A 25,000-nucleotide genomic window follows, 5' to 3' on the forward strand; every position below is an offset into this window, starting at 1 on the left:
GATTAAAGTAAACTCATTCTTGTACAGGACTTTAGCATCAAGGTGTATAATGTGTGTCTGAGTCGGGTAAGTGACCCGTGCATGTGTGTGTTTTCCCCACAGGTGCAGGAGTGGCTGTGTCTCAACTGTCAGATGCAGAGAGCCTTGGGGATGGACATGACCACTCCGCGCTCCAAGAGCCAACAGCAGATCCACTCTCCCTCTCACAAGCCCAAGCCCCATGCTGAGCCTCTGCCCCAGGCGCAGGCCCAGCCTCCAGCCCAGCCCAAGCCACAGCCACTGCCTCATGCCCAGCAGCAGCAGTCTCACCATCACCCACTGCCCCAAGCTCAGCCACAGCAGCCCAAACCTCAGATTCAGCCTCAGGCCTCCCCAGGGCCTCCTAGACACATGGGGCCTTCCGGACAGCAGCAGCAACCGCAACATCAGCAGCCGCAGCATCATCAGCAGCAGCAGCATCAGCCGCAGCATCAGCAACAGCATCAGCCGCAGCATCAGCAGCAGCATCAGCCGCAGCATCAGCCGCACCATCAGCCGCAGCAGCAGCCGCAGCATCAGCCGCAGCATCAGCCGCAGCATCAGCCGCAGCATCAGCAGCAGCATCAGCCGCAGCATCAGCCGCAGCATCAGCCGCAGCAGCCGCAGCAGCAGCCTCAGCATCAGCCGCAGCAGCAGCAGCAGCAGCAGCAGCAACAACCGCAGCAACAGCCGCAGCAACAGCCGCAGCAGCAGCCGCAGCAACAGCCGCAGCAACAGCAGCGGTTTGGGCAGTTTGGGCCTGGAGGAGGAGGTCAGCCTGGACCACGGATCCCTCATCCCGGGGCGGTGCCTCTCCCCGGCCTGGTCAAAGCCCCGTCCCAGCCTGACTTGGGCCGCGGCTCGCCAGTGCACTATGGAGGAAGCCACCGCCCAGATCAGATCCGCAGCGCCGGGAGCTCGCCGGCCCGCAAGCCTGCGGCGGCCCAAGAGCAGGCGCAGGACGGTCTGACCAAGCTGTTTGGCTTTGGGGCTTCGCTGCTCAACCAGGCCAGTACCCTCATCTCCGTGGACCCGCTGCCGGGCTCCTCGCCCCAACCATCCCCGGCACGCTCTGCCACCGGTGGGCCCCGTGTCCTCTTCAGTGACGGCTCCTCCGGTGCCAAAGGCCCCGGACCACCAGGGGGCACCGCCAAGCCAGGGGGAGCTCCCTTCCAGCAGGGCCCCCACGCGCCACCGCAGAGGCAGCCTGGGCAGCAGACGCCAGTACAGCACGGCTCCCCGGCTCAACAGCAGAAGCCTCCCATGCAGCAGCAGCAGCAGCAGCAGACACCGGCACACCAGCCCAAGATGCCGCTGCAGCAGCAGCAGCAGCAGCCGATGCCACCCAAGCAGGAGGCAGCCCCCAAGCCCAAGCCCAAAGTCAACTGCCCACTCTGTAAGACAGAGCTCAACATCGGCTCGGCTGACCCGCCCAACTACAACTCCTGCACTCAGTGCCACACGCAGGTGTGCAACCTGTGCGGATTCAACCCCACGCCACACCTGGTGGAGGTAAGACGATAACCTGCCTTCCAGTCTCATAGTTTCACCTCTGCTCTTACTCACTCCGCATTTATCCATTTACAACCACCCCACTCATTTCCACTGTGTTCTCTTCCATCTATCTTTCTTTCTTTCTCTCCCCCACTCTCTCTGTCTCTCTCTCTCTCTCTCTTTCCTCTCTTTCCTCCACCCCCCCCTTTCTCCTACTCGAGCCAGCAGTGCTGTTTTCAGTAGGCCCCCTAGAATAGACTGGGCTGTTATTTATGCTGCCCTAAGCCTTGTTGAGTGCGGAGGGGCCCTGCTTCGTGCTTGTCCCCTGTTCTTTTTTAATTCCATTGACAGACAGACCTTATCCATTCTCACGCTGCTTGTCTGTGAGTGCTCGGTTCAAGGGTACCCACTGAATAGGGTTGTGCGGTCTGGAGGAATAGTGTGGGCAGCTGTTTGTGTGTGTGTGTGTGTGTGTCTCTGTGTCTCTGTGTATGTGTTTGTGTGTGTGTATCTCTGTGTATGTGTGTGTGTGTGTGTGTGTCTCTGTGTGTGTGTGTGTGTGTGTGTGTGTGTGTGTGTGTGTGTGTGTGTGTGTCTGTGTGTGTGTGTGTGTGTGTGTGTTTCTGTTCCATTGGTATTCAGAAGTGTTTTTCCCTGACTAATAATGTGCGAGTCTCTCTCTCGCCTCTGGTCCTCTCCATAGATAAGAGAGGCACGCACACGCTGATGCAGCCTGGCGCAGGAGAGATGTTAGAAGAGAGATAGACTGGGTGGATGAATGCATGGACTACAGTTGATTAGTAGTCATTTGACATTCACAGGTTACCTTTTATATGTGTGTGTGTGTGTGTGTGTGTGTGAGTGTGAGTGTGAGTGTGAGTGTGAGTGTGAGTGTGAGTGTGTGTGTGTGTGTGTGTGTGTGTGTGTGTGTGTGTGTGTGTGTGTGTGTGTGTGTGTGTGTGTGTGTGTGTGTGCATGCCCTGCCCATACATGTGTGCTGTCTGTGTGTGGGTCTCAATTAACCTTTAGAAACGCATCAATGACAGGAATGAATTCAAACGCATTTCAATGCAACCAGGCCTGTTTTTCAGTCTTACTTTGGATAGGGGGAATTCCCTTTTAGCAAGGTTGCTATGGCTGACTCAAGACACACTCGTCTCACTCCACTCCAGTTTACACAGACGAATGCTGTGACACACATGCCTGACAGTCCCCCCACCCTGTTTAAAACCCAGCGCTCCTCCGTGCCTCTGGCAGCTTCTTGTCAGTTGCTACCAACAGTGGAGCTCCTGAGAGGCGATGCTGATCCAACCCCTCGCATCTCCAGTGCTGGATCTCCACACAGATGCCTGGACAAAACACAGCTGCATTTTTTCTGCCGCCAGTCCACGACCGCGTGAGGGCACCTGCGTGTCTGTTCTGTTCTGTTCTCTGCTTTGCACACTTGAGGATCCACAGCGAGCCAGCGATTCATTGGCTCTTCAGTTCTGTGTTTTTTGATGTTGATTGAATGTTATGAGACCTTTGGAGCTGTTGGTTTAGTTCCTGCAAACATGGCCAAGGAACGGGTATGAGGTGGACCGAATCTCTATCTCCCGACCAACCCCTCCTCCCTCCGGGCCCTGGTGGTCCGATATGGTTGAGCGCTATACGAGAGGCTGGGAGAGCCTCTGTGTAATTAGCAGTGTGGGGATATTTGCGCTGTTCTCATTAAAAGTGATGAGGTTTTTTTTTCTCTCTCTCTGAGCTTAGGGTGGATTCTGCCAGCAGTACGAATGTGTCTGTGAGCGCGTGCATGCCTGTGCGTGTGTGTGCTCGGAATACTGAGACCCGCAGGAGAGACTGGACGCACCCGCGGCCGGTCAATCCATATTCTCCAGCCCCGTTCACTTGTCAGGCCTTGGAGGAGAAGAGGAGAAAGGGAAAGGGAAAGAAGAGTGGAAAAGATGAAAATAAAAAAAAGAGAAGAAAATCAAAGGAGGCTGTCCACACGAAGCACTAAAGCATAGGATTCCAGAGACACCATAAATCCAGCCCTAAACTTCAATGCAAGGGTGGATTTGCATTTCTCATTATGGTTCTTCTACAGTATCTGCAGCTGTAGTCTCACATACCCAAGCCTAACATTCACAACTTACTGAGGAGCTTTATTTACTAAATCAAGAGTGATTTGCACTTAACCTTACAAGTTGGTGGATGTTTCGAAGAAGAATTTGGGACACCAGTTCCCAAGCCTTTGCTGTAGATATAAAAGGCTGGCCCCATGGATGTCCGTGCTGGTGTGAACTGCAGTTTGACCTCCAGGCCGTTTGAGCCCAGGTTATAAATAGACCCCTCAGCGAGTGGGACACGAGGAGCTGGGAGGTGGGGGTGGGAGAGAGGGAGCGAGTGATTCAGACCGAACACAGAAAGAGAGAGGCCATTAAATCTGAGCAGATCGTGCTATATGTAGTACACAGACAAAAAAACAGGACAGCAATGATCGCGTGTACAAAGTGGCGAGTACGATTTAAGCGCCATCAAAACGGTAAAGGTTGGGGGGGGGGTGCACTCACCGTCATTGGTGAGAAATGAAAGAGCGCCCACATCAGAGGTCCAGAGACATGGGGTTTGAGAGAGAGAGAGAGAGACACATGACCAGCCCATCTGAAAGAACAGGTCATGTGCTGTCCAGAGGGAAGGAGATTGGAGGGTGAGAGAGAGAGTGAGACAGAGAGGGAGGGAGAGGGAAAGAGAAATAGGGCAGCAGAGAGAGGGAAGATATCTGGGAGGATGATAGATGGAGTTGAAACTCTAGCCCACTCCAGTTTTCCTCAGATTGCATCCAGAGACACAAAAATAAAGAAGTAATTTCATATCTTCCTCCTTTGGGTTCCTGACGAGCCGGTTGGAGAGCTACCAGAAAGCAAAGAAGAAGGGAGCAAAAGAGATAGAGAGAGAAGGGAGAGGGCGGGAGCGAGAGGATATCCTAAGTCATTTATTTATGAAACATGTCCCCACCTCCATTATTTATGATCATCTTTATATATATCTCTCTTCCTCTCTATATATATTATTTGTTTTTTTCCCTCAGTGCTAAGCTTACACAAGTGATGTTCCCAGGCCAATGCGTGCATGCAGGTCTGTACCGTTGGCCACCTGCAAGCATATTTATGGACATTTTCTCCCTACATTACACATTGTAATATTCATATGCTGTACAGATCTCTGTAGGGCTGTGTCTCATTGGTTCTGTCTGTTTCAATATAGTGGCCTTGTCCATGGTGTTGATAGTGCAGCTCTGACTGGGATCGCTCTCCAAGGTGCTGAATATATATTAAATTCATTGCATGGCTCCCCTGTGGTAATGGATATATTGGCAGCGCTGTCAGACTTATTGAAATTGTAAGGCTTCATTCATAACCTGCCCTGTTCTTGCCCGTGATGTCCTTGTCCGTGGTGCTGAATTTTGTTGTATTAGACAGTGCCTTGTCCATGGTCCTGAACTGACTAATGTTACTCTGGGGTTATCCAAAGAGGCACAGGGGCCGTTTTGAAGTCGACAATACTGACGTGCCGTTTTTCCATACAAATGGTGTCACTTGGTGCGGCTTCAGGGTTTACTCGCTTGAGGGTGTGTCTTTAAGTAAGGAATAAAGGCTACCCATGTGTCCCAACATACAAAAATATAGTACTTCTTTCTTTAGTCACAGATAACAGAGGTTGTTATGCAGAGGTTTGGCGCCTTTCAACTTGTAACGGAAATGCTAATTAGCTCTGCACAGCCTGGCTCGGTACGGCCAAAAGTGCCAGTGGAAAAACCCCAAGTGGGTCACTTTCTTCAGTGGTGGCAGAGGCAGGAGTGTGGGGGTGTGGGTTGAGTCACCACTCTGTGCTCTGTCTCATAGTGTAACTACAACATAGAAATCTCAATCCTGCAACACAGCTGGTGGCCTTAACAATGAGAAACTCTGCCTGCATTCATCTCCTCCAGTTAACACTGATACAACAAGCAAGCCACACTGGATTTTTTTTTTATGCTCTGAAATGTAGTAACAGGGCCAAACAGACATTTGTGAATGTTATTTGATTTGTACATACAGTAATGAAGAATTGTAGTCTGGATGTCAGACGAACTCCGCCCACAAAATTTTAGGTCGGGAAGTTTGGTCTGGCATTGCTCTGTTGGGGAGAAATTATGCCTGATCAAAAACTTGATCAGACCAATCAAATTGTCAGGGCGGGCTTTATACGATGATGGACAGATGATCAACCGTAACGTAATCAACCACGTCACCAAAGCGTTTGGGTTGAATTTGTTTTCAACAAACATGGCTGCCACTGGAGAGCTGAAATGTGGAGATTCGAGTCTGTTTTAGAAGACATTGACAGCACATTCATTTTCAAAGAGGAACAGAGAAACGCAATCAAGGCATTTGTCGATCGAAAAGATGTTTTTGCCGTCCTTCCTACGGGATCCGGTAAAAGTTTAATGTATCAGCTGGTCCCGATGGTCTACATTATGGTCATACTACAGTGCTCTAATTGGTTCTAGGTATATCCAATTGAGCGAAGAGGCATTTTTTTCCTGGTTCGGTTGAAACACGCCCCATAATCACAGCCCAATGGAGCAGTATCAGACTCATATTCTGACTAGAATTATGAGTATGACATCGTCAGGCTAGAAGAATTGTGCATACATTGTAAGACCTGCAGACCTACAAGCTCTCTTGACTTGTATTCTCCCCAGTCTGATTATGATGAAGTTTATGAGACCTTTCTGTATTGCCTCTTGTCTCTCTGTAAGAGATGTGTTGAGCATCATATAGCAACTCATACGTAAATGCACACACACACACACACACAGTCACACACACACACACACACACACACACACACACACACACACACACACACACACACACACACACACGAAATGATAGAAAGAGAGAGAGAGATAGTGTGTGAGCAAGGTACAAAATGACGTGGTCCTGTATAGAAACAAGGTTTAATGAGTCACATGCTTCCATATGCACACACACACGCACACACGCACACACACATTCACATCACACACAAACTGACTCACACTGATTCACATGAGTCTTTTAGCATCCACCATATTTAAGCTGTATTAAACATGTGTAACCCTAACACACATGGAACCTTGTCATTGTAACATTTTAAGGACTCATTTTAGCAATCAGAGTACCGTACCCATTGGCTATGCCTTTTCATGAAATAAAAATAATAACGATTATTGTTATTTTCCATTTAATTGCGAAAGAGTGCACTGTTCCCAGAACTGATCTACTGAATTACACAGCTCTGTTCTATCTCAGTGGCTATAGATTATGCTTAAATGTACTATAATTCAATACAATGCCTGTTCACCCAGTGGTGACGAAAGCGTATTTATGTTGTTGCTCCGCCACCAACTCAATACACAGATAACATGACCAGTATCTGGAGCAATAGTCCTAGATGTCATTTCAGCATTACTCTTTTCCTCTTATGTATCTGATCACCAGTAATAAATAGCCTTATCTGGGTCTGTACATGTTCTTCAGTATCATCTCACATTCATGAACTCAGATATAGGAGTCATGTTGATCAGTCTGTGATTGGATGTGCCGTGAGGGATGAGGTAGTGTGGTTGGTGCAAGGCACAGTATCACATGGCTGTATTCTGCTGGTGGTGATGTTATGGTCAGTGAGTGCCCATTGATTTATTTGGGATATGATCGAAACTGAAGGGGTTCTTTAAATGGCCCGATAATATAAGCAACTGAGTATGTCATCGGACACGTATCACAATGCAGTGAGAGCTTTATACAGAATTGCAATGAACGTGATATTTTAGGATAAGCCCACCAGAGCTTGAAGATGGATCCTTTTATTTGTTTGTGCATTACCGTGGTGTAAACATAGACAAAGACACACGCACTTCCCTCCAGACAGCACTACCAACACGCTGACTCGAAAGACATGGAGGCAGAACAACAGCCCCACTTCCCACAGTGGCCCAGCGCAGAGAGCCGAACCCACGGCAGAAAAACAGCAGATTGTATTATTGGTAAAATGGGCTGCAGACAGCCTGTGCGTGTGATGAGGCCAAATTCATCAAAGTTTCATGGCGGATCACATTGTTCCAGATCCATTCGGCTGACGGCCCCGCGGGGAGCTTTGGACACCAGGTGGGCTGAGTTATGGAGCAGAGAGGGACTGCTTCACATGCCCACACAGGAGCTGTGCAGTTGCAGACATCAGTGTGCTCCGCTAGTGTGTGTGAGTGTTAGTTTGTGTGTGTGTGTGTGTGTGTGTGTGTGTGTGTGTGTGTGTGTGTGTGTGTGTGTGTGTGTGTGTGTGTGTGTGTATATTTGTGTGTGTATATTTGTGTGTGTGTATTTGTGTGTGTGTGTGTGTTTGTGTGTGTGTGTGTGTGTGTGTGTGTGTGTGTGTGTGATTGTTTGTAAATTTGTGTGCATGCTGTGGCTAGATGTGATTGTATCTTTTGGCCTGTGGTCTACGTAAATATTAGACTTTCTTGCAGCATGTGTGTGTGTGCGTGTTTCATTGTGTCTGTCGGCACACACCCTCTGTGTGACTGCAGTGTTGTGCTCCAGCTGACTGACAGCTATCACTCTCTTGCCTGAGACACACTGTGCCGCTTGGGAGTGGCAGCGGGGTGTGAGGAGGTTGGTGGGTCATAACTCCTCCAGTGGTCCAGGACCCTTGAGAAACTCATTTAGACATAACATTCAGTTGTACATGCTTCTAAAAACTTCAAGTTATACCACTACTAAATGCTACAAAAAGTTCAAAGCTAAAATTGGTATGTTTTGTAGATAGCGACTGTTTATGGAAATTCATTCAGACGCCAAATCATTGTGAACATGACACAGGTAAACCTGAGGGACTGAGTGGCTGTGTTTGACTGACAGTGTAAAGGTTATCCTCATTAGCCTCGTTTAAGAGGTCCGCGTAATGAGCGGATAGGATGGGGGGGAGGGGGCGGACGTGGAGAGCTGCCCCCACTGTGATGAAGGGAAGCCACATCTGGGTCAGCGTGAACCTCACGGAGAGATCCGAAGGGCCTGAAGGGTGCGGAGGAAATGGTGTGGGGAAGTTGCATAATTGCTGCATGAATGCCCAAGAACATCAACAGAATCCAGCTGTTAGTTCATAGTATCCAATTGTAAGTTCCCGCCTCTTCATAAAAGTCTTATAAAACAGATTAAGGGCTAGTGTATATGCCAGTTTATTTTTTCAGTAGCAGCCATGAATAGGGGTCATTAATATAGATCTGACTGGTATATTAGTTGAATGTCATTTATTGTTAGTGGAGAAGGGGCACTGCTGTTCTATTCAGCCAAAGTTCACGGTCACATCTCAGCTCATTATCAGGATATGCTGCTACCTGCCACAACAGCACCAGGTGCAGCTCACTAGCAAACACACACACACACACACACACACACACACACAAATACAAACACACTTGCACAAACACACACTCACACACACACAAATTTGCACACACACACACAAAATCCAATCCAAACCAACCATCTGTTTAGACTGTTTGTCATAGTGGCTCTGTTTGACAGTATGTGTTGAAAGAACAAATCACCTCTGGATGAGTGTGTGTGTGTGTTCGCTGGATAAGTGTGCTCTTTTTCATACATCTGTACGTGTGTGTGTGTGTGGGTGTGTGTAGTGTACATGTGTCTGTGCCTGGATATGTTCTGGCTTCCAAGCTGGTGAGTGATGCTTCTAAATAGAGAGGTAAAGAGAAGAGCTGAGCGAGGGCATGATGCCCAGTTTAGAGCCGAGGTCAAATGGTCAGTTCAAGCCTACAGTGATAGTGTGTCTGTGTGTGTGTGTGTGTGTGTTTGTGTGTGTGTGTGTGTGTGTGTGTGTGTGTGTGTGTGTGTGTGTTTGTATGTGTGTGTGTGTGTCTGTCTGTGTAAGTGTGTGTTTGTGTGTGTGTGTGTGTGTGTTTGTATGTGTGTGTGTGTGTCTGTCTGTGTAAGTGTGTGTTTGTGTGTGTGTGTGTGTGTGTGTGTGTGTGTCTGTGTGTGTGTGTGTGTGTGTGTGTGTGTGTGTGTGTGTGTGTGTGTGTGTGTCTAAGTGTGCACATGCTTGCATGTGTGTGTACATGCAGGCAAGGCTGTGTCAGTGCCCATGAGGGGACGTACGCATCCGTACAAGACCGCATACAGGGCTGCCTTCTGCTCTGCCCCTGAAGTCTGTTTCAGCAGTGTTGAGTATCTGTGTATGTCTTAGCTGCCCAGTGCCGTTCAACATACGTGCAGAATGAATGTGTAGTTGTATCCGTGTCGATACATGGTCTCCTGTCTGTAATCCTCCTGGCTTGCTGGAGATCCGTTAAACTAATCGATCCCCACAGTGGCTTCCTCTCCACATGCGGCCCTTCAGCCCCCGACTGAAGAAGCCTCTGCTGGCCCCTTGTTCAAAAGCTATGTGTAACCACAACCATCCATGTACTCTCTCAAGTGTGAGGGCGTTATTGGCCCATATTTCTATCTGTATGTGTCTGTGTCTTTGTCTTTTTTGTAGGTGTGTGTGTGTGTGTGTGTGTGTGTGTGTGTGTGTGTAAGAAATACACGTGCCAACTAAGAAACCATGCCCTATTTTACGTGCTTCGTCAGAAGCTTAAAATAGGCCAGTAAGTGTTGAACAGCTGTCTCTGCTTTCCCTACTCTCAGAGGTCCTGAAGAGAGAGAGAGAGAGATGACGGAACCATACACTGTACTATTACTGCTAATAATATGCTTGATTGATGTAGTGCCTTTTTTAAGACCTGATGTTTTATTACACAATTTGAAAAAGTCTACAAAATCAATAAACAATAGCAAAACTAAGTGAAAGACACTTAAGGTTAGGGATGGGATAAAAACAAAGACCAAGACAAAGACTGTAAGACTCGTGCAAACTGGGGGCAGGAAGCAAAGAGGATTTGGGAATTTGGTAGTTGCTGTATTTAGAGGACAGGTGTGATTTCAGTTTGGCTTTGAATAAGTCACCATTTGCACTGTCATAAGGACACTGAGGAAGCACATTTCAAAGTTTTGCGAAGTAGGGAATGTAAGAAAGCCAGTGTATGAGGATCGGAGTGTGTTAATGTGTTGGGGAGAAGCTTATAGAGGCAGGAAGGGCCAAATCCACAAGGTGCTTCATAAGTGAAGACGAGGAGCTTAAACGGGACACAGGTGTTACATAGAAGCTGCTGGAGCTGGTGAGAAACGGAGGAGACGTGGGTTCCTAAAATACCTGTGTCTGAGTCATCAGGGGCCCTTTCATTCTTCTTTCTCTGTCTGCTCTTCTGTGCTTACACAGACAATCTGGGACCCCAAGGAGTCTGAACCACAGTAGACATCACAGGATCTCCTCTGCCCTCTCCTCTCTCTTCTCAGCCCTCCCCTCTCTACTCTCATCCCATCTCTCACCCCCTCTCCTCTCATCCCCTCTCTCTACTCTCTCCTCTCATCCCATCTCTCTCCTCTCATCCCCTCTCTCTCCTCTCTCCTCTCATCCCCTCTCATCCCCTCTTGCTCCTCTCATCCCCTCTCTTCTCTCCTCTCATCCCATCTCTCTCCTCTCATCCCCTCTCTCTACTCTCTCCTCTCATCCCATCTCTCTCCTCTCATCCCCTCTCTCTACTCTCTCCTCTCATCCCATCTCTCTCCTCTCATCCCCTCTCTCTACTCTCTCCTCTCATCCCCTCTCTCTCTTCTCTCCTCTCATCCCATCTCTCTCCTCTCATCCCCTCTCTCTCTTCTCTCCTCTCATCCCATCTCTCTCCTCTCATCCCCTCTCTCTCTTCTCTCCTCTCATCCCATCTCTCTCCTCTCATCCCCTCTCGCTCCTCTCATCCCCTCTCTCTACTCTCTCCTCTCATCCCATCTCTCTCCTCTCTCCTCTCATCCCCTCTCTCTCCTCTCATCCCCTCTCTCTCTTCTCTCCTCTCATCCTCTCTCCTCTCATCCCATCTCTCTCCTCTCATCCCCTCTCTCTACTCTCTCCTCTCATCCCATCTCTCTCCTCTCATCCCCTCTCTCTACTCTCTCCTCTCATCCCCTCTCTCTCTTCGCTCCTCTCATCCCATCTCTCTCCTCTCTCCTCTCATCCCATCTCTCTCCTCTCATCCCCTCTCTCTACTCTCTCCTCTCATCCCATCTCTCTCCTCTCATCCCCTCTCTCTACTCTCTCCTCTCATCCCCTCTCTCTACTCTCTCCTCTCATCCCATCTCTCTCCTCTCTCCTCTCATCCCCTCTCTCTCCTCTCTCCTCTCATCCTCTCTCCTCTCATCCCATCTCTCTCCTCTCATCCCCTCTCTCTACTCTCTCCTCTCATCCCATCTCTCTCCTCTCATCCCCTCTCTCTCTTCTCTCCTCTCATCCCATCTCTCTCCTCTCATCCCCTCTCTCTCCTCTCTCCTCTCATCCCCTCTCCTCTCTCCTCTCATCCCATCTCTCTCCTCTCATCCCCTCTCCTCTCTCCTCTCATCCCATCTCTCTCCTCTCATCCCCTCTCTCTACTCTCTCCTCTCATCCCATCTCTCTCCTCTCATCCCCTCTCTCTCCTCTCTCCTCTCATCCCCTCTCCTCTCTCCTCTCATCCCATCTCTCTCCTCTCATCCCCTCTCTCTCCTCTCTCCTCTCATCCCCTCTCCTCTCTCCTCTCATCCCATCTCTCTCCTCTCATCCCCTCTCTCTACTCTCTCCTCTCATCCCATCTCTCTCCCCTCTTCTACTCTCTCCTCTCTCCATCTCTCTCCTCTCATCCCTCTCTCTCTTCCTCATCTCATCCCATCTCTCTCCTCTCATCCCCTCTCTCTCCTCTCTCCTCTCATCCCCCTCTCCTCTCTCCTCTATCCCATCTCTCTCCTCTCATCCCCTCTCTCTACTCTCTCCTCATCCCCCTCTCTCCTCTCTCCTCTCATCCCTTCTCTCTCCTCTCATCCCCTCTCTCTACTCTCTCCTCTCATCCCCTCTCTCTCCTCTCTCCTCTCATCCCTTCTCTCTCCTCTCATCCCATCTCCTCTCTCCTCATCCCCCTTCTCTACTCTCATTCCATCTCCTCTCTCCTCTCATCCTCTCTCTCCTCTCATCCCATCTCCTCTCTCCTCTCATCCCATCTCTCTCCTCTCATCCCCTCTCTCTCCTCTCTCCTCTCTCCTCTCATCCCCTCTCTTCTCTCCTCTCATCCCATCTCTCTCCTCTCATCCCCTCTCTCTACTCTCTCCTCTCATCCCCTCTCTCTCCTCTCATCCCCTCTCTTCTCTCCTCTCTCCTCTCATCCCCTCTCACTCCTCTCTCCTCTCATCCCCTCTCTCTCCTCTCTCCTCTCATCCCCTCTCTCTCCTCTCTCCTCTCAATCCTCCTCTCTCTCCTCTCTCTTCTGTCCAAGGGGAGATCAGAGGCTGTGTCTTTGGCATGCACCTATCTTACAGGCCAACGCAGAGGAAATGTCTTTTATACATATTTAGATGTATAGACGATAAACGATTAAGACATGGAGTGAAAACTGAAAGACTGATAATAACCAAGAGACAGCTGCGTATGCACTAGCTAATGAACTAGACAGAATATTAAACATGCCCGTAAACTGGGCACGAAATTTCCTCTTCTGCATTGCACACTGATGAGGAACAGAAGTGTTTCACAGCCTTTGATATAGGCAGGGCGTGTTTAGCGTCCCGAAAAAAGGTGTGATTCTTGCTAGGGAAGGGAAGAGGACAACTTTAACACCCCCTGAGCAGTCTGACGTCAGAGTCTGAGCTGCCGTCCTCACGGTGTGAGTAGCTCAGGAGGGAGACACAGCGCTAGCTGAGGGGAGAGGAAAACAATTTAGTGAACCATTCAATCAGAGAAAGAAAGAAAGAAAGAAAGCGATAGACAGTTTCTGAGGCGTCTCTTTGGTCAGGAGATTCTCAGTTGGAAATGGTGAGCTAGAGAGAAACAGAGATAGGGAGGGGGAGGGAGGGGGAGAGAGAGGGAGATCGTTTGGTCAGGAGATTCTCAGTTGGAAAAGATAACAGAGAGAGGGTGGGAGAGGGAGGGGGAGAGAGAGGGAGAGAGAGGAAGAGAGAGAGGGGGAGAGAGAAGAAAGAGAGAAGGTGGGCAGAGAACTATAAAAATAGAACTTCCTCTCTTAATGGACAGTGTGATTATACACCTTAGCGCATCTCCAAATCATCTGGTTCATCAATAACACATGAGAACGTGGTATGCTGTACTTCCACACACACACACACACACACACACAGACAGACAGACACACACACACACACACACACACACACACCATAAGTGAAACACCAATCTGAATCCCTTAACCCCAGCACAGCTGCAACTTCCCTTTTTACTTATTTAACAAACTAAACTCTGTCAAGGCATTTTTAGACCGATGAAAAATTCAGCATCCGACTCCGTGGCACCGATGAGCACCCAATGAGTCATTATGCAGGCAAAGGCATGCAGCCTCAAAGGGGACTCCAGAAGTTGTTGCTGGGGGTCTACTGTCAGCACATGCAGCAGATTCAGATGTCATACTTTCAGTAACTCTTTTCTCTCTGCTGCGTGGACTACTGAAGACTCTCCTGAGCCCTCTAATAAATGATGATATGATGAGTGTTAAATGTGTGGGCAGAGTTCTCAACGGTGTCAGCCCGCAGTCTATGGAATTTATACATTCTTTGTTATGTTCAGATAGGAAATGACACCGTTTTATGTTTTGTATTTACATACATTTTTATTTATGTTCATTTACATTATGTCTCAGATGTGCACCAGTGTACTTTTAAAAAATCATATTAAGATTATTTAACATTAAGGTTATTACATATTAGGTTATTGAACATGAAGGTTACTCTACTGGGCCAACCTGTAACCTGTAGAGGTTTACAACAGACATAATTGAAGTGAAATAGCGTTAGTCAGAGAAAGGTTACCGTTTCTGTAGTCTTGGGAAACTACTCTCGCAAACCAGTTACACAAATACCCTGTAAGGTCAGAAAATAATTAGGAAGTCATGCAATTTTGATCAACAGGCCCTCCAAGGCAAAGTTGCATGATTTCATTCTGGCAAATGTTGTAGGACTTGACAGCCTGATTGGTTTGTTTGAGTGTGTGCAGGTTGAGGGTCAGTAAGGAGAATGGTGTGTATGCATGTCTCTCTGTGTGTCTCTCTGTGTGTGTGTCTCTCTTAGTATGTTTCTGTATGTCTCTGCGTGTGTGTAAATGTCTGTTTCTTAACATTTTTGCTAAGTTGTGTGTGTGTGTGTGTGGTGTGTGTGTGTGTGTGTGTGTGTGTGTGTGTGTGTGTGTGAACTCTGTGCCTTGGTAGGTCGTCTCAGAGGATTTATTTATGACCCAAAAGGATCATGGGAGAGCAGCTAGGAGTTCATCTGTGTCACCTCACATCACCTTGCCCTTCATGGCTGCACACCCTCCTTATCCGCCACACACTAACACACACACGCACACACACACACACGCACACACACACACACACACACACACACACACACACACACACACACACACACACACACACACACACACACACACACACACACACACACACACACACACACACGCGCACACACACACACGCACGCACAGAGAGAGAGAGAGGCACATACAGAGCTGGCACTCTCAGCGTGGGCCAGGGCCCAAAGGAATTGGCCTCTAGGCAGTACCGCCCTCAGGCAGTTTCAAGTACTATTGTGTGTGTGTGTGTGTGTGTGTGTGTGTGTGTGTGTGTGTGTGTGTGTGTGTGTGTGTGTGTGTGTGTGTGTGCGCGTGTGTGCGTGTGTGTGTCAGAGTGATTGTCAGGTTGTGTTTGCAGACTGGCCTGTCTGCGATTTTGTATGTTTTACTTTAGGGTGGTTACACAGCTTTCAGAGAATGTGTGCGTAGATCTCAATATAAATCTGTCCCCCAAAATGTGTAAAAGTCAGAGAGTGGTCTCTATAATGTTCTCCAGACTTTAATGAGTGAGGCCCTCTTTTTCAAAAACACACATAGGGAAGGGGAATAAAAAAAATAGACCAAAAATAGAACAGATCAAAGAACAATGCAAAGATTTAACATCTTCTCATGTGGATTGTAAAATAACAAAACATACACCTTAAAGTGTGTTTCAGAGTTGTAGAGATACACTTTGGAAAGACACAGATTGCAAGGGTGAATGAGGGAGACGAGGGAGGAGAGAGGTGTGGGATGTCCGCACGTGTTGAGTCACAGCACCATGTTGCATCTGCTCTTGCTCCGTAGAAGTGACAACCATTCGACTAGTGGTTCATGCATGGCATGCTGATTTCCTCTCTTCTTTGAGTGATGGCTTCTGATTCTCCTCCCCAGTCTTATACTACCCCCCCCCCCCCGCCCCCCCCCTTCCTTTACATGATGATGCAATACAGAGAAAGATGTGCATAGTTTGCTCAGGGGCAGTTCTGGCTCTCTCCCCCTCCTCTCTCTCTCTCTCTATCCATCTCTCTCTCTCTCCCGCCCCCTCCTCACTCCCCCTCCCTCTAAGAGAAGAGGTTTATGTCTCTTATGATCTCAGGGTCAGGCACATAAGCTTCCATCAGGGCCAAGTGTCTGAAATATGTCAGACAGACATAATTCAGTCGACCTCTGTCTGCACATGTATGTGTGTGTGTGTGTGTGTGTGTGTGTGTGTGAGAGAGAGAGTGTGTGAGTGTGTGTTTGCATGCGTGGGTGCATGTGCACCTTTGTGTTTTTTGAGCGGCAATACCAAAGCTTGCTGCCTTTTGTCAGGGTCGGTGACACACAGACAGAAAAAAATAATGTCTCTTCAGAGAGAGAGCTCCCCCCTGGGGATGTGTACTGGAAGAGAACGAGCGACAGAGAGAGGAGGATGTAGACAGACGTAGAGAGATTACAGACAAGAGGCAAAGACAAGACCAGAAAGCTAAAAACAGAGACAGAGGATGGGGGCTGGCACGACAAGACACAGTGTAACAGAGTAACAGCACATCTAACAGCATGGGAGAAATGAGGCCGCCCTTTTCACGCTGGGCCCTGGTGTATGTGTGTGTGTGTGTGTTAGGTGGTGGGCCGAAGCCTCGTATCTGTTCAACTTTGCATTTTAATTTAGGAGGACCTGAATTTCTAAAGTTGGGATGATTATATAATTTCTAACGATATACCAGTTGTTGCCAGGACAGTTTCCCGTGGAGTTTGTCCAACCCATAGTGTAAAAGTTTGTTAAACTCGCCGGCTAACACAGTTGCCTACTAAATCAGTCGAACCAATAACACGATGTTATACTGGTGTAAGAAAATTATTAACCAATCAGATGCAGCCTTATTGACACCCGTTTCACCGATTACTCATGTTGACATCTTTCACTGCTGCCGCGACAGCTCCAACCCATTGAAACGGAGACGTGTTGTAAGTAATAATTTGATCAGTATCAGGCCGTTTTAAAACATGTTTGTTTTCTAAACCGTCTTTTTCATACGTGAGTGATGGTGTAAATAGTTTTAGTTCGCTAACGAGCCGTAGTTTGTACTATATAGCCTTGCTTACGGATAGCTATGCTATTTGTTAATACCTCATTTACCTTGTCTCTGTCAAGTTTAATCAACGTTATTCACATTGTATGGAGTCGATGGTAGACTCATAAACCACGCAACACAAAACGTTATAGTCTAAGAAATATTTAATCATCAAGGGGGAAAAGGAAAGGTAAGGGGAACATGTGGATTTCCTGAGCACTGGGACCAGAGCCACAAGGTTAAGGTCGGTTAGTCCACAAAGAGCCACCCCTCCCTGGCAGTACTGCCATACCAGGGTAATGCCAAGGGGTGAGATCTCTCCCTAGGCCTCTTCTAAGATGTTATTATCACAATGTGTGCACTTGCACAGGTTGGTACATGGCAGCTCATACACTTTGCATGTACATTTTCCCCTGACACAGTTTTTTTTTTTTTGCAGGAGCAGTGAACAAGCTCAAGGATTGCCTCTGGAGCTGGTGGAAGTGACATCCAGTCCACCTCATAGAGCTCCCCAGCCATCTTCCAGCCATGATTGATTGGAGGAGGAATGTCTGGGTAACACTCCAGGCTTCTCCTGTGCACTGCAGCCTGGGTGCTTGCCCGCTGAATATGTTTGTGCAAAGAGTCCTGGTTTGGAGAAAAGGCTCGCTCAGAATATCTGCCCGACTTGAACAATGTAGCCCTGGCCTTATTCATTTCCTGAGAGGGCAGTCCATAGAGGTCATAGGTCAATGTATTCTTTTTCTTAATTTAGTTTTTTGTATGCTTTAATTTTCCAACACCATACAGAGCACTGACTATCACACCCGGAAAATGGATGGAGACCTACAAGGGCGTCACACTTCTCCTGTCCAAGATGGCTGTGCAGTTTTGATAGATCTGTTATTTGGGACACTCTCCCCTTTACAGTGTGGAAATACAGGTTCGCATTGATGTGGCTACAAAAAGACAGTGCCAGTACAAAGACATCTGTGTCTTCATCCAGATGGCATGGCATTTGCTGCCATGTGCCATGATGACTGTCACATTGCCAATTAGTCTTTGCAGATGTTTTCCATTGTTTTGGTGTTTTTTGTACATGTCCATGAATCCTTATTTTTTGTTATCCCTGTTCTGCACATGTAATTTGTAATTTGACCATGTAATTGGGAATGTGACAGTCATCATGGCACATGGCAGCCAATGCCATGCCATCCGGATGAATACAACCGTAGAAATTCAAGAGCTCAAGGAGCTTTAAACTATCCAAGAAGAGGCAGACACCAGGATGCTGTTGCATGCCGCTCATGCCTCAAAAACCTGGACCAATATTGTGATGAGCCCAGACACAGATGTCTTTGTTCTGGCACTGTCTTTCTGTAGCCACATCAATGCAAACCTGTATTTCAACACTGCAAAGGGGAGAGAGTCTTGTAGGTCTCCATCCATTTTCCGGGTGTGATAGTCAGGCTACATTGTTCAAGTCGGGCAGATGTTCTGAACGAGACTTGCCTCCAAACCAGGACTCTCTGCACATACATATTCAGCGGGCAAGCAACCTGGCTGCAGTGCACAGGAGGAGCCTGGAGTGTTACCAAGACATTCCTCCTCCAATCAATCATGGCTGGAAGATGGCTGTGAGGTGGACTGGATGTCACTTCCACCAGCTCCAGAGGCGATCCTTGAGCTTGTTCACTGCTCCTGCAAAAAAAAAAAAAACTGTGTCAGGGGAAAATGTACATGCAAAGTGTATGAGCTGCCATGTACCAACCTGTGCAAGTGCACACATTGTGATAATAACATCTTAGAAGAGGCCTAGGGAGAGATCTCACCCCTTGGCATTACCCTGGTATGGCAGTACTGCCAGGGAGGGGTGGCTCTTTGTGGACTAACCGACCTTAACCTTGTGGCTCTGGTCCCAGTGCTCAGGAAATCCACATGTTCCCCTTACCTTTCCTTTTCCCCCTTGATGATTAAATATTTCTTAGACTATAACGTTTTGTGTTGCGTGGTTTATGAGTCTACCATCGACTCCATACAATGTGAATAACGTTGATTAAACTTGACAGAGACAAGGTAAATGAGGTATTAACAAATAGCATAGCTATCCGTAAGCAAGGCTATATAGTACAAACTACGGCTCGTTAGCGAACTAAAACTATTTACACCATCACTCACGTATGAAAAAGACGGTTTAGAAAACAAACATGTTTTAAAACGGCCTGATACTGATCAAATTATTACTTACAACACGTCTCCGTTTCAATGGGTTGGAGCTGTCGCGGCAGCAGTGAAAGATGTCAACATGAGTAATCGGTGAAACGGGTGTCAATAAGGCTGCATCTGATTGGTTAATAATTTTCTTACACCAGTATAACATCGTGTTATTGGTTCGACTGATTTAGTAGGCAACTGTGTTAGCCGGCGAGTTTAACAAACTTTTACACTATGGGTTGGACAAACTCCACGGGAAACTGTCCTGGCAACAACTGGTATATCGTTAGAAATTATATAATCATCCCAACTTTAGAAATTCAGGTCCTCCTAAATTAAAATGCAAAGTTGAACAGATACGAGGCTTCGGCCCACCACCTATGTGTGTGTGTGTGTGTGTGTGTGTGTGTGTGTGTGTGTGTTTGTGTAGGGTGTGTTGACGGGATAGCTGATGACCAAAAGTTCCTCCATAGTGATTCGTCCCTCCTAATATGGTCTCCTTGAGAGGTTGCACCGCGGGCTGCCGTTGCTTTTCCAACCCTGCGCTGGACTGTGTCCTTCTAGTGAGTCACCATGTCTGACCCTGTTCAGGCAGATAGGCAAGTCCTCCCCTCCACAGCCAGGCCACATCTGAGTGGAGTTCTCTCTGGCTGTTAATACTAGACATTCGCTCCCTTATAGGATTTTGGCCACGACTTCTCCGAACATAATTGGACAATCTCCATTATTAAAGACATCGGAGTTGAATTGAGATTTCGAAACACAAGCTAGTCCATACAGTCTGGCTTGCCATGAAGTTACTCTGCAAGTGCTTTTCATTAATTTGCTTCTAGTATATGTCTATTATGTCTACATATGGTTAAATGTGGAAGACAAACCCATTACTCATGACATTGCTTGCACAGAATATAAATACTATACCTCAAGAGGTCCCCAACCCAATGACGTCCACTGACGTGTGGCTATTTAGCTGCTTTCTAACATGAACTAGTTTGTCCGCTTTTGAGAGATGGCCGCCTATTTGCTGTCAGAGGCAACTAAGAGGATTTGCACCCTGGGTTTTTATATTAGCAATCTCAGCGGATGGAGCCTGAGCCAAGTTTTGGAAGGGATTCATGTTTCCCAGTCACCACTCCCTCCCCTCCCCTCTTCTGTGGAAAAGTTGGCTCTAAAATAGGTCACCAAGGGAGGCTTGCGCGTCCTGGCCTGCATGGAATTCACTGCTGAGGCAGCCGGAGCCGGAATGGAGGAGGTGTACACTGGGATTCATTCATTTCAGAGCCAAACTGGATTATTGCATTGCTGGGCTGTGCTAATCTGGAACTGGGCAAGACAGTCGCCTTGAAGTCAATGTGGAAAAACTGTAGTGTGTTGGTGCAATGAACAGCAGGCTTCTGAGGTCTTTGAGCCCGTTGTCCTGTGGTACTGATGAGTAACGCGTGGCAGTGCTGGCAGACCTGTGAGGGAGAGATGATGTGTTGCAGTGTTCTTGTAGGGGGGGCGGTAATCATGGAGGAGAGGGATGTTGTGGTGAAAAAAGAAAAGGGGTACAGCAGTGGGTAAATGCTTTCATGTGTCGTGCCTATATCAGAGCTATAAAGGCCTTGAGTCACACCATAATGTGGGGTAGCATAAGCCTTTTGTTTGGAAATTTGTCATAGCAGATCATGTCTTTTGATGTCTGTGTGTGTGTGTGTGTGTGTGTGTGTGTGTGTGGGTGTGTGTCTATGTACGTGGTGTGCACAGGCTTACGTATCGTAGTCAAACACATGGATCTGCCCCCATGTTGAATGACTCATGAGCCAGAATGGTGGCACTGGGCCTTCAGTTTCATGCTGGTGATTGTGGTGACTCATTTGCCCGCTGCAGCCGAGCTGAAGGCCCCACTCACATGTGCCATGGAGGTGCACGAGGAGATAGCAGCCTCTGTCGTGGTGAACTCCCCCTGTCCACACTCATTACAGTCAAATAGCCTTTGTGAGTCATAGGCTCTCTCCTTCTCCTCTGTTATCTGTCTGTCTGTCTCTCTCTTTCTGTCTCTTCCGCCATATCCCCTCTTTCGGCTTTCATCTTCCTCCTCTCCCTTCCTCTCTCCCTCTTGTTCTCACTGTGCTCTGTCCTGTCTTGCCTTCATCCCACTTGTTCTCTTTTTCCACTGTCTCTCCCAATTTTCCCGCCCTCTACCTCTCTCTCTCTCTCTCTCTCTCTCTCTCTCTCTCTCTTTCTCTCCTACACACACACACACACACCTTTTTCTCTTCAGCCCACTTTTCCGGAGCTGCAACGTTTTTTGTCACAGAGTGACTTGGCATTGATTCACACCTTTTTATTCATTCTGTTATTTCTCTCTAGGGGGAAAAGTGGGTCGATCACCGGTCTTTTCCCCTGTTACTCCCCTCTCTGCACAAAGCAATTATGCACTCTAATGTGCAAGGCCAGTCACCTTGACTGAGGAAACACAGCCTCTGCTGAGCTTTTATCACCGATCATACCCTTACTCTCGCCCCGTCTCCATCTCTTCTCTCTCTCTCTCTCCCCCTCTCTCTCCATCTCTCTCTATCTCTCTCCAGCACTATCTTTCTGTCCACACGTTGGGCAGATTGAACTGTCAGTGCTGGTTAACAAATTAATGCAGCAGCGCTTTGATAATTGTCTCCACACATCTCTCTCTAGTGTCTCTTCATTTAACGGATCATGTTGGGGCGTTTATGTATTTGTATGAGTCAAGCTGAGCGAAGGACCGGCACCCCTGGGTTAATTAGATTCAATATTATGAATATTTGTCGACTGGTGCAAAGGCGGCCTGTGATGGAATAATTAATAGAACACCCTTTAGAAGATTCTAAGACACTATGCACTGGTCAGTGCCCACAACAACAGAGTTCTTCTGCATATTTGCAAGGATTTAGGTGCAGTTCAAACCTCCGTCCTGTGGGTGGAGGTAGTCTTCTCTCCCACAAGCTTAACTCTCCCCTACGGCCATGCTGCTGGGTGGTACTAGTCATTTAGGGAGAGAGAAGGGTAGAAGGTAGATTGGGCAGGTATTCTTGGACACAAATTCGTTTTTCTTTCCATGACTAATGGAAAAATGGTCTACTACATGTGACAAACAACAAATACGTGTGACCTTTTACACTATTTTTTTTTTAATCTATTGAATATTTCTATTAGTTTCACATAATACATTTCACAGAACCAACCCCCGTGTGTGCATGTGTGTGTGTGCCCCCCAAACCCCCAAAAATGCCCAAAGATGGCACTGTTTGGATCTGTGCTGCTTGATCACCTGCACCTGCCTCTACCACACTGGGACCTGCTGCTCCTGCCTCCCTCAGCACTCTCACTACTTGTGCCAGCAGCTTCACTGGCCGACTGGAATTGAGAACAAGCTTGAATCTAGTTTGGTCTAACTGTTGACCTCTATTGTAATTTCAGGTCAAATGAACTGACACATGTAATTACTGAGGCTTATGCGTTTATGTATTGCCATTTCATGCTAAACGCTAACGTAGCCTAAGATACTTCCTCATTGTCACGCTCACGCTGTATTCTCTTTTGTGTGATTGTCAGTAGGCTCTTCTTGCAGTAGCAGAACAAACAGGTATAGAAGAAGTAGAGCGAGGGGAGATTATCCAGAAGTTAATCAATCGCAGATGCCGCCACTCTCTCTGAAGGATTTTTTTTTTTTGCTAAAATGGGTCGTCAAATATAATTTGCAGCCGTTAATAAACCTGGACAGCTCTCCCAAGAAAAGTCAAGGGAAAGGGAAATACTGGTTCTTGGACCAACATCTATCTATATCTGACTGTTTCATTTTCTGATAGTGGGCCGCTGAGCTCTTGCTTTCACAGAGGGTTTGCTGTTGTTTCATGCTAGCAGGATGAAGAGGGTGGGTGGGGGATACATGTGAGTGTGTCTCGTGGGTAAAAGGAGATACTGCTTTGTGTGTGTGTGTGTGTGTGTGTGTGTGTGTGTGTGTGTGTGTGTGTGTGTGTGTGTGTGTGTGTGTGCACGCGCGCGCATGTGTGCGTATATTTGCACGTGAGTGAGTGCCCCCGGGGGATGTAAGGGTTTATTTTAGGTGCGTTTGACAGAACTGCAGTGAGAATGTGCACTGGAAAGCCTGCTGCTGCAGGAGACATGGCCTCAGGGAGGGACTTAACATTCGCTTTTTCTGTGGCTACTGTCTCCCGCCATCACAGAAATATTGCACCACACGGACAGACACACACACACACACACACACACACACACACACACACACACAATACAGTAGGAAGCTATTCAAATGTTGTGTACACATACAGTTGTGGTTCATGCTCTAATAAAACGATTCCACTCTGATTCACAATTAAGCACTGCATATCCTATGTGCATACGGATAATCAACATAATCCCTCTCTGTGTATGCATTCAGGAAGATGAAACATGCAGACAGTACATCTGTGTGTGTAGTGCATGTTAGCCCAGTACGCATAGACGGACCCTGCTGTGAAGCAGCCCATTCCGCCGTGCTTACCAGTGTCCCAGGGCCACAGGTGATAATGGCACATTGCTGTGAAGCTGCAAACTGCAGATAGAAAATGGATGGGAGCCGTCCGTCAATCACTCGCCTGTCATTTCCCTTTCCTGCGGACATCTGTCTCCATCACTGTCTTGTCTGAGGTCTCTGTCCTCTCACCACATAGCCCAGAGCAGTCCCACACATAGACTAACGATCACACACGCTATAAAGAGAAAGGGAACTTCAGGACATGCTTTAAATAAAGTCATGCACAGGGAATACGTTTGACTGATGGAATATGTGGAACAGTGGTGTACAATTCTAGTTTTATGTACCAAGACGAACTAGTATAAGTATAACAGAAGGACAAGGGGGCATGTAGTATCAGAAAATGTATAAATAATTATAATTCTTAATGGTCTTAATTATAATTCTTAACTATAATCAATAATTATTAGACCATTAAGATAAAAAAATATATAATGTACCTTTTGTATGTCTTCTTGAATTTCTTCATGATAAACAGCATGTAGTGTGCTAAAAATATCCACCCGAATGGTGATGTATATTCTTACTGTAGTATGCGCCCACTCACATGATACAGATACTCTTAATGAATGAGGTGAGTTGCATGTGGCCTCTCTAGTTTCCCATGAATGGTGCTCAAAGTGAACGTGTGCAGTGGCGATAGGTGTTCTAAACGTAGCGTTCTAAACTCTACCTCCCTCACTGTGTGCCACCTCACGTAGTTCTCACTCGATGATGTCTTGCTGAGGCCTCCGTTCAGCAGTGACTACACCCACACTCACGCACTTTACTGACGTCAAGCGGCAGCCTAATCCACTCACCTGTGACTGCTGACTCACAGCTGAACTTTGATGCCAAATATGGTCTCCACAGACTAACCCACTTTTCTAAATGTGACTCTTCCCGAGGTTTCACTGCAGCCCCTTTCCAAAGGGCTTCACATGCTCGTCACACCATCGCCCATAGGGTGATGCAGTGTCTGCCTTTGTGGGCTAGTGCGCTCACCACACGTTGTCTGCCTTGTGTGGGAGGCAGGCAGACAGACAGATAATCAGCCGACTTACTACTGAAGCCGTACTGAAGCCCCAGTTGTTGTTTTAACCGTATGCTATTTCATTTCATCTTCAGACAGCTAGTAAGGTGTACAGCAGGTGTTGGCACTCCTGACCTTCCTGCCAATTGGCAACATCAATTTGTTGTGTCATTTCAAGATAAATTGTTACTTGAT

The 25,000-nt window shown here is 47.5% G+C and overlaps 1 protein-coding gene across 1 annotated transcript in view; it reads left to right on the top strand.

Moving 5' to 3' along the window:
• Nucleotides 1–25,000, top strand: part of bsna (bassoon presynaptic cytomatrix protein a) — a 103,010-nt gene that overhangs the window by 29,099 nt on the left and 48,911 nt on the right. The window contains exons 3-5 of the mRNA XM_031566275.2: nt 103–288; nt 547–625; nt 803–1,530. Coding sequence (XP_031422135.2) covers nt 103–288; nt 547–625; nt 803–1,530 — 993 coding nt within the window. The remainder of the gene's footprint in view (nt 1–102; nt 289–546; nt 626–802; nt 1,531–25,000) is intronic.

The sequence above is a fragment of the Clupea harengus genome, chromosome 4, assembly GCF_900700415.2.
Source record: "Clupea harengus chromosome 4, Ch_v2.0.2, whole genome shotgun sequence".
Taxonomy (NCBI): domain Eukaryota; kingdom Metazoa; phylum Chordata; class Actinopteri; order Clupeiformes; family Clupeidae; genus Clupea; species Clupea harengus.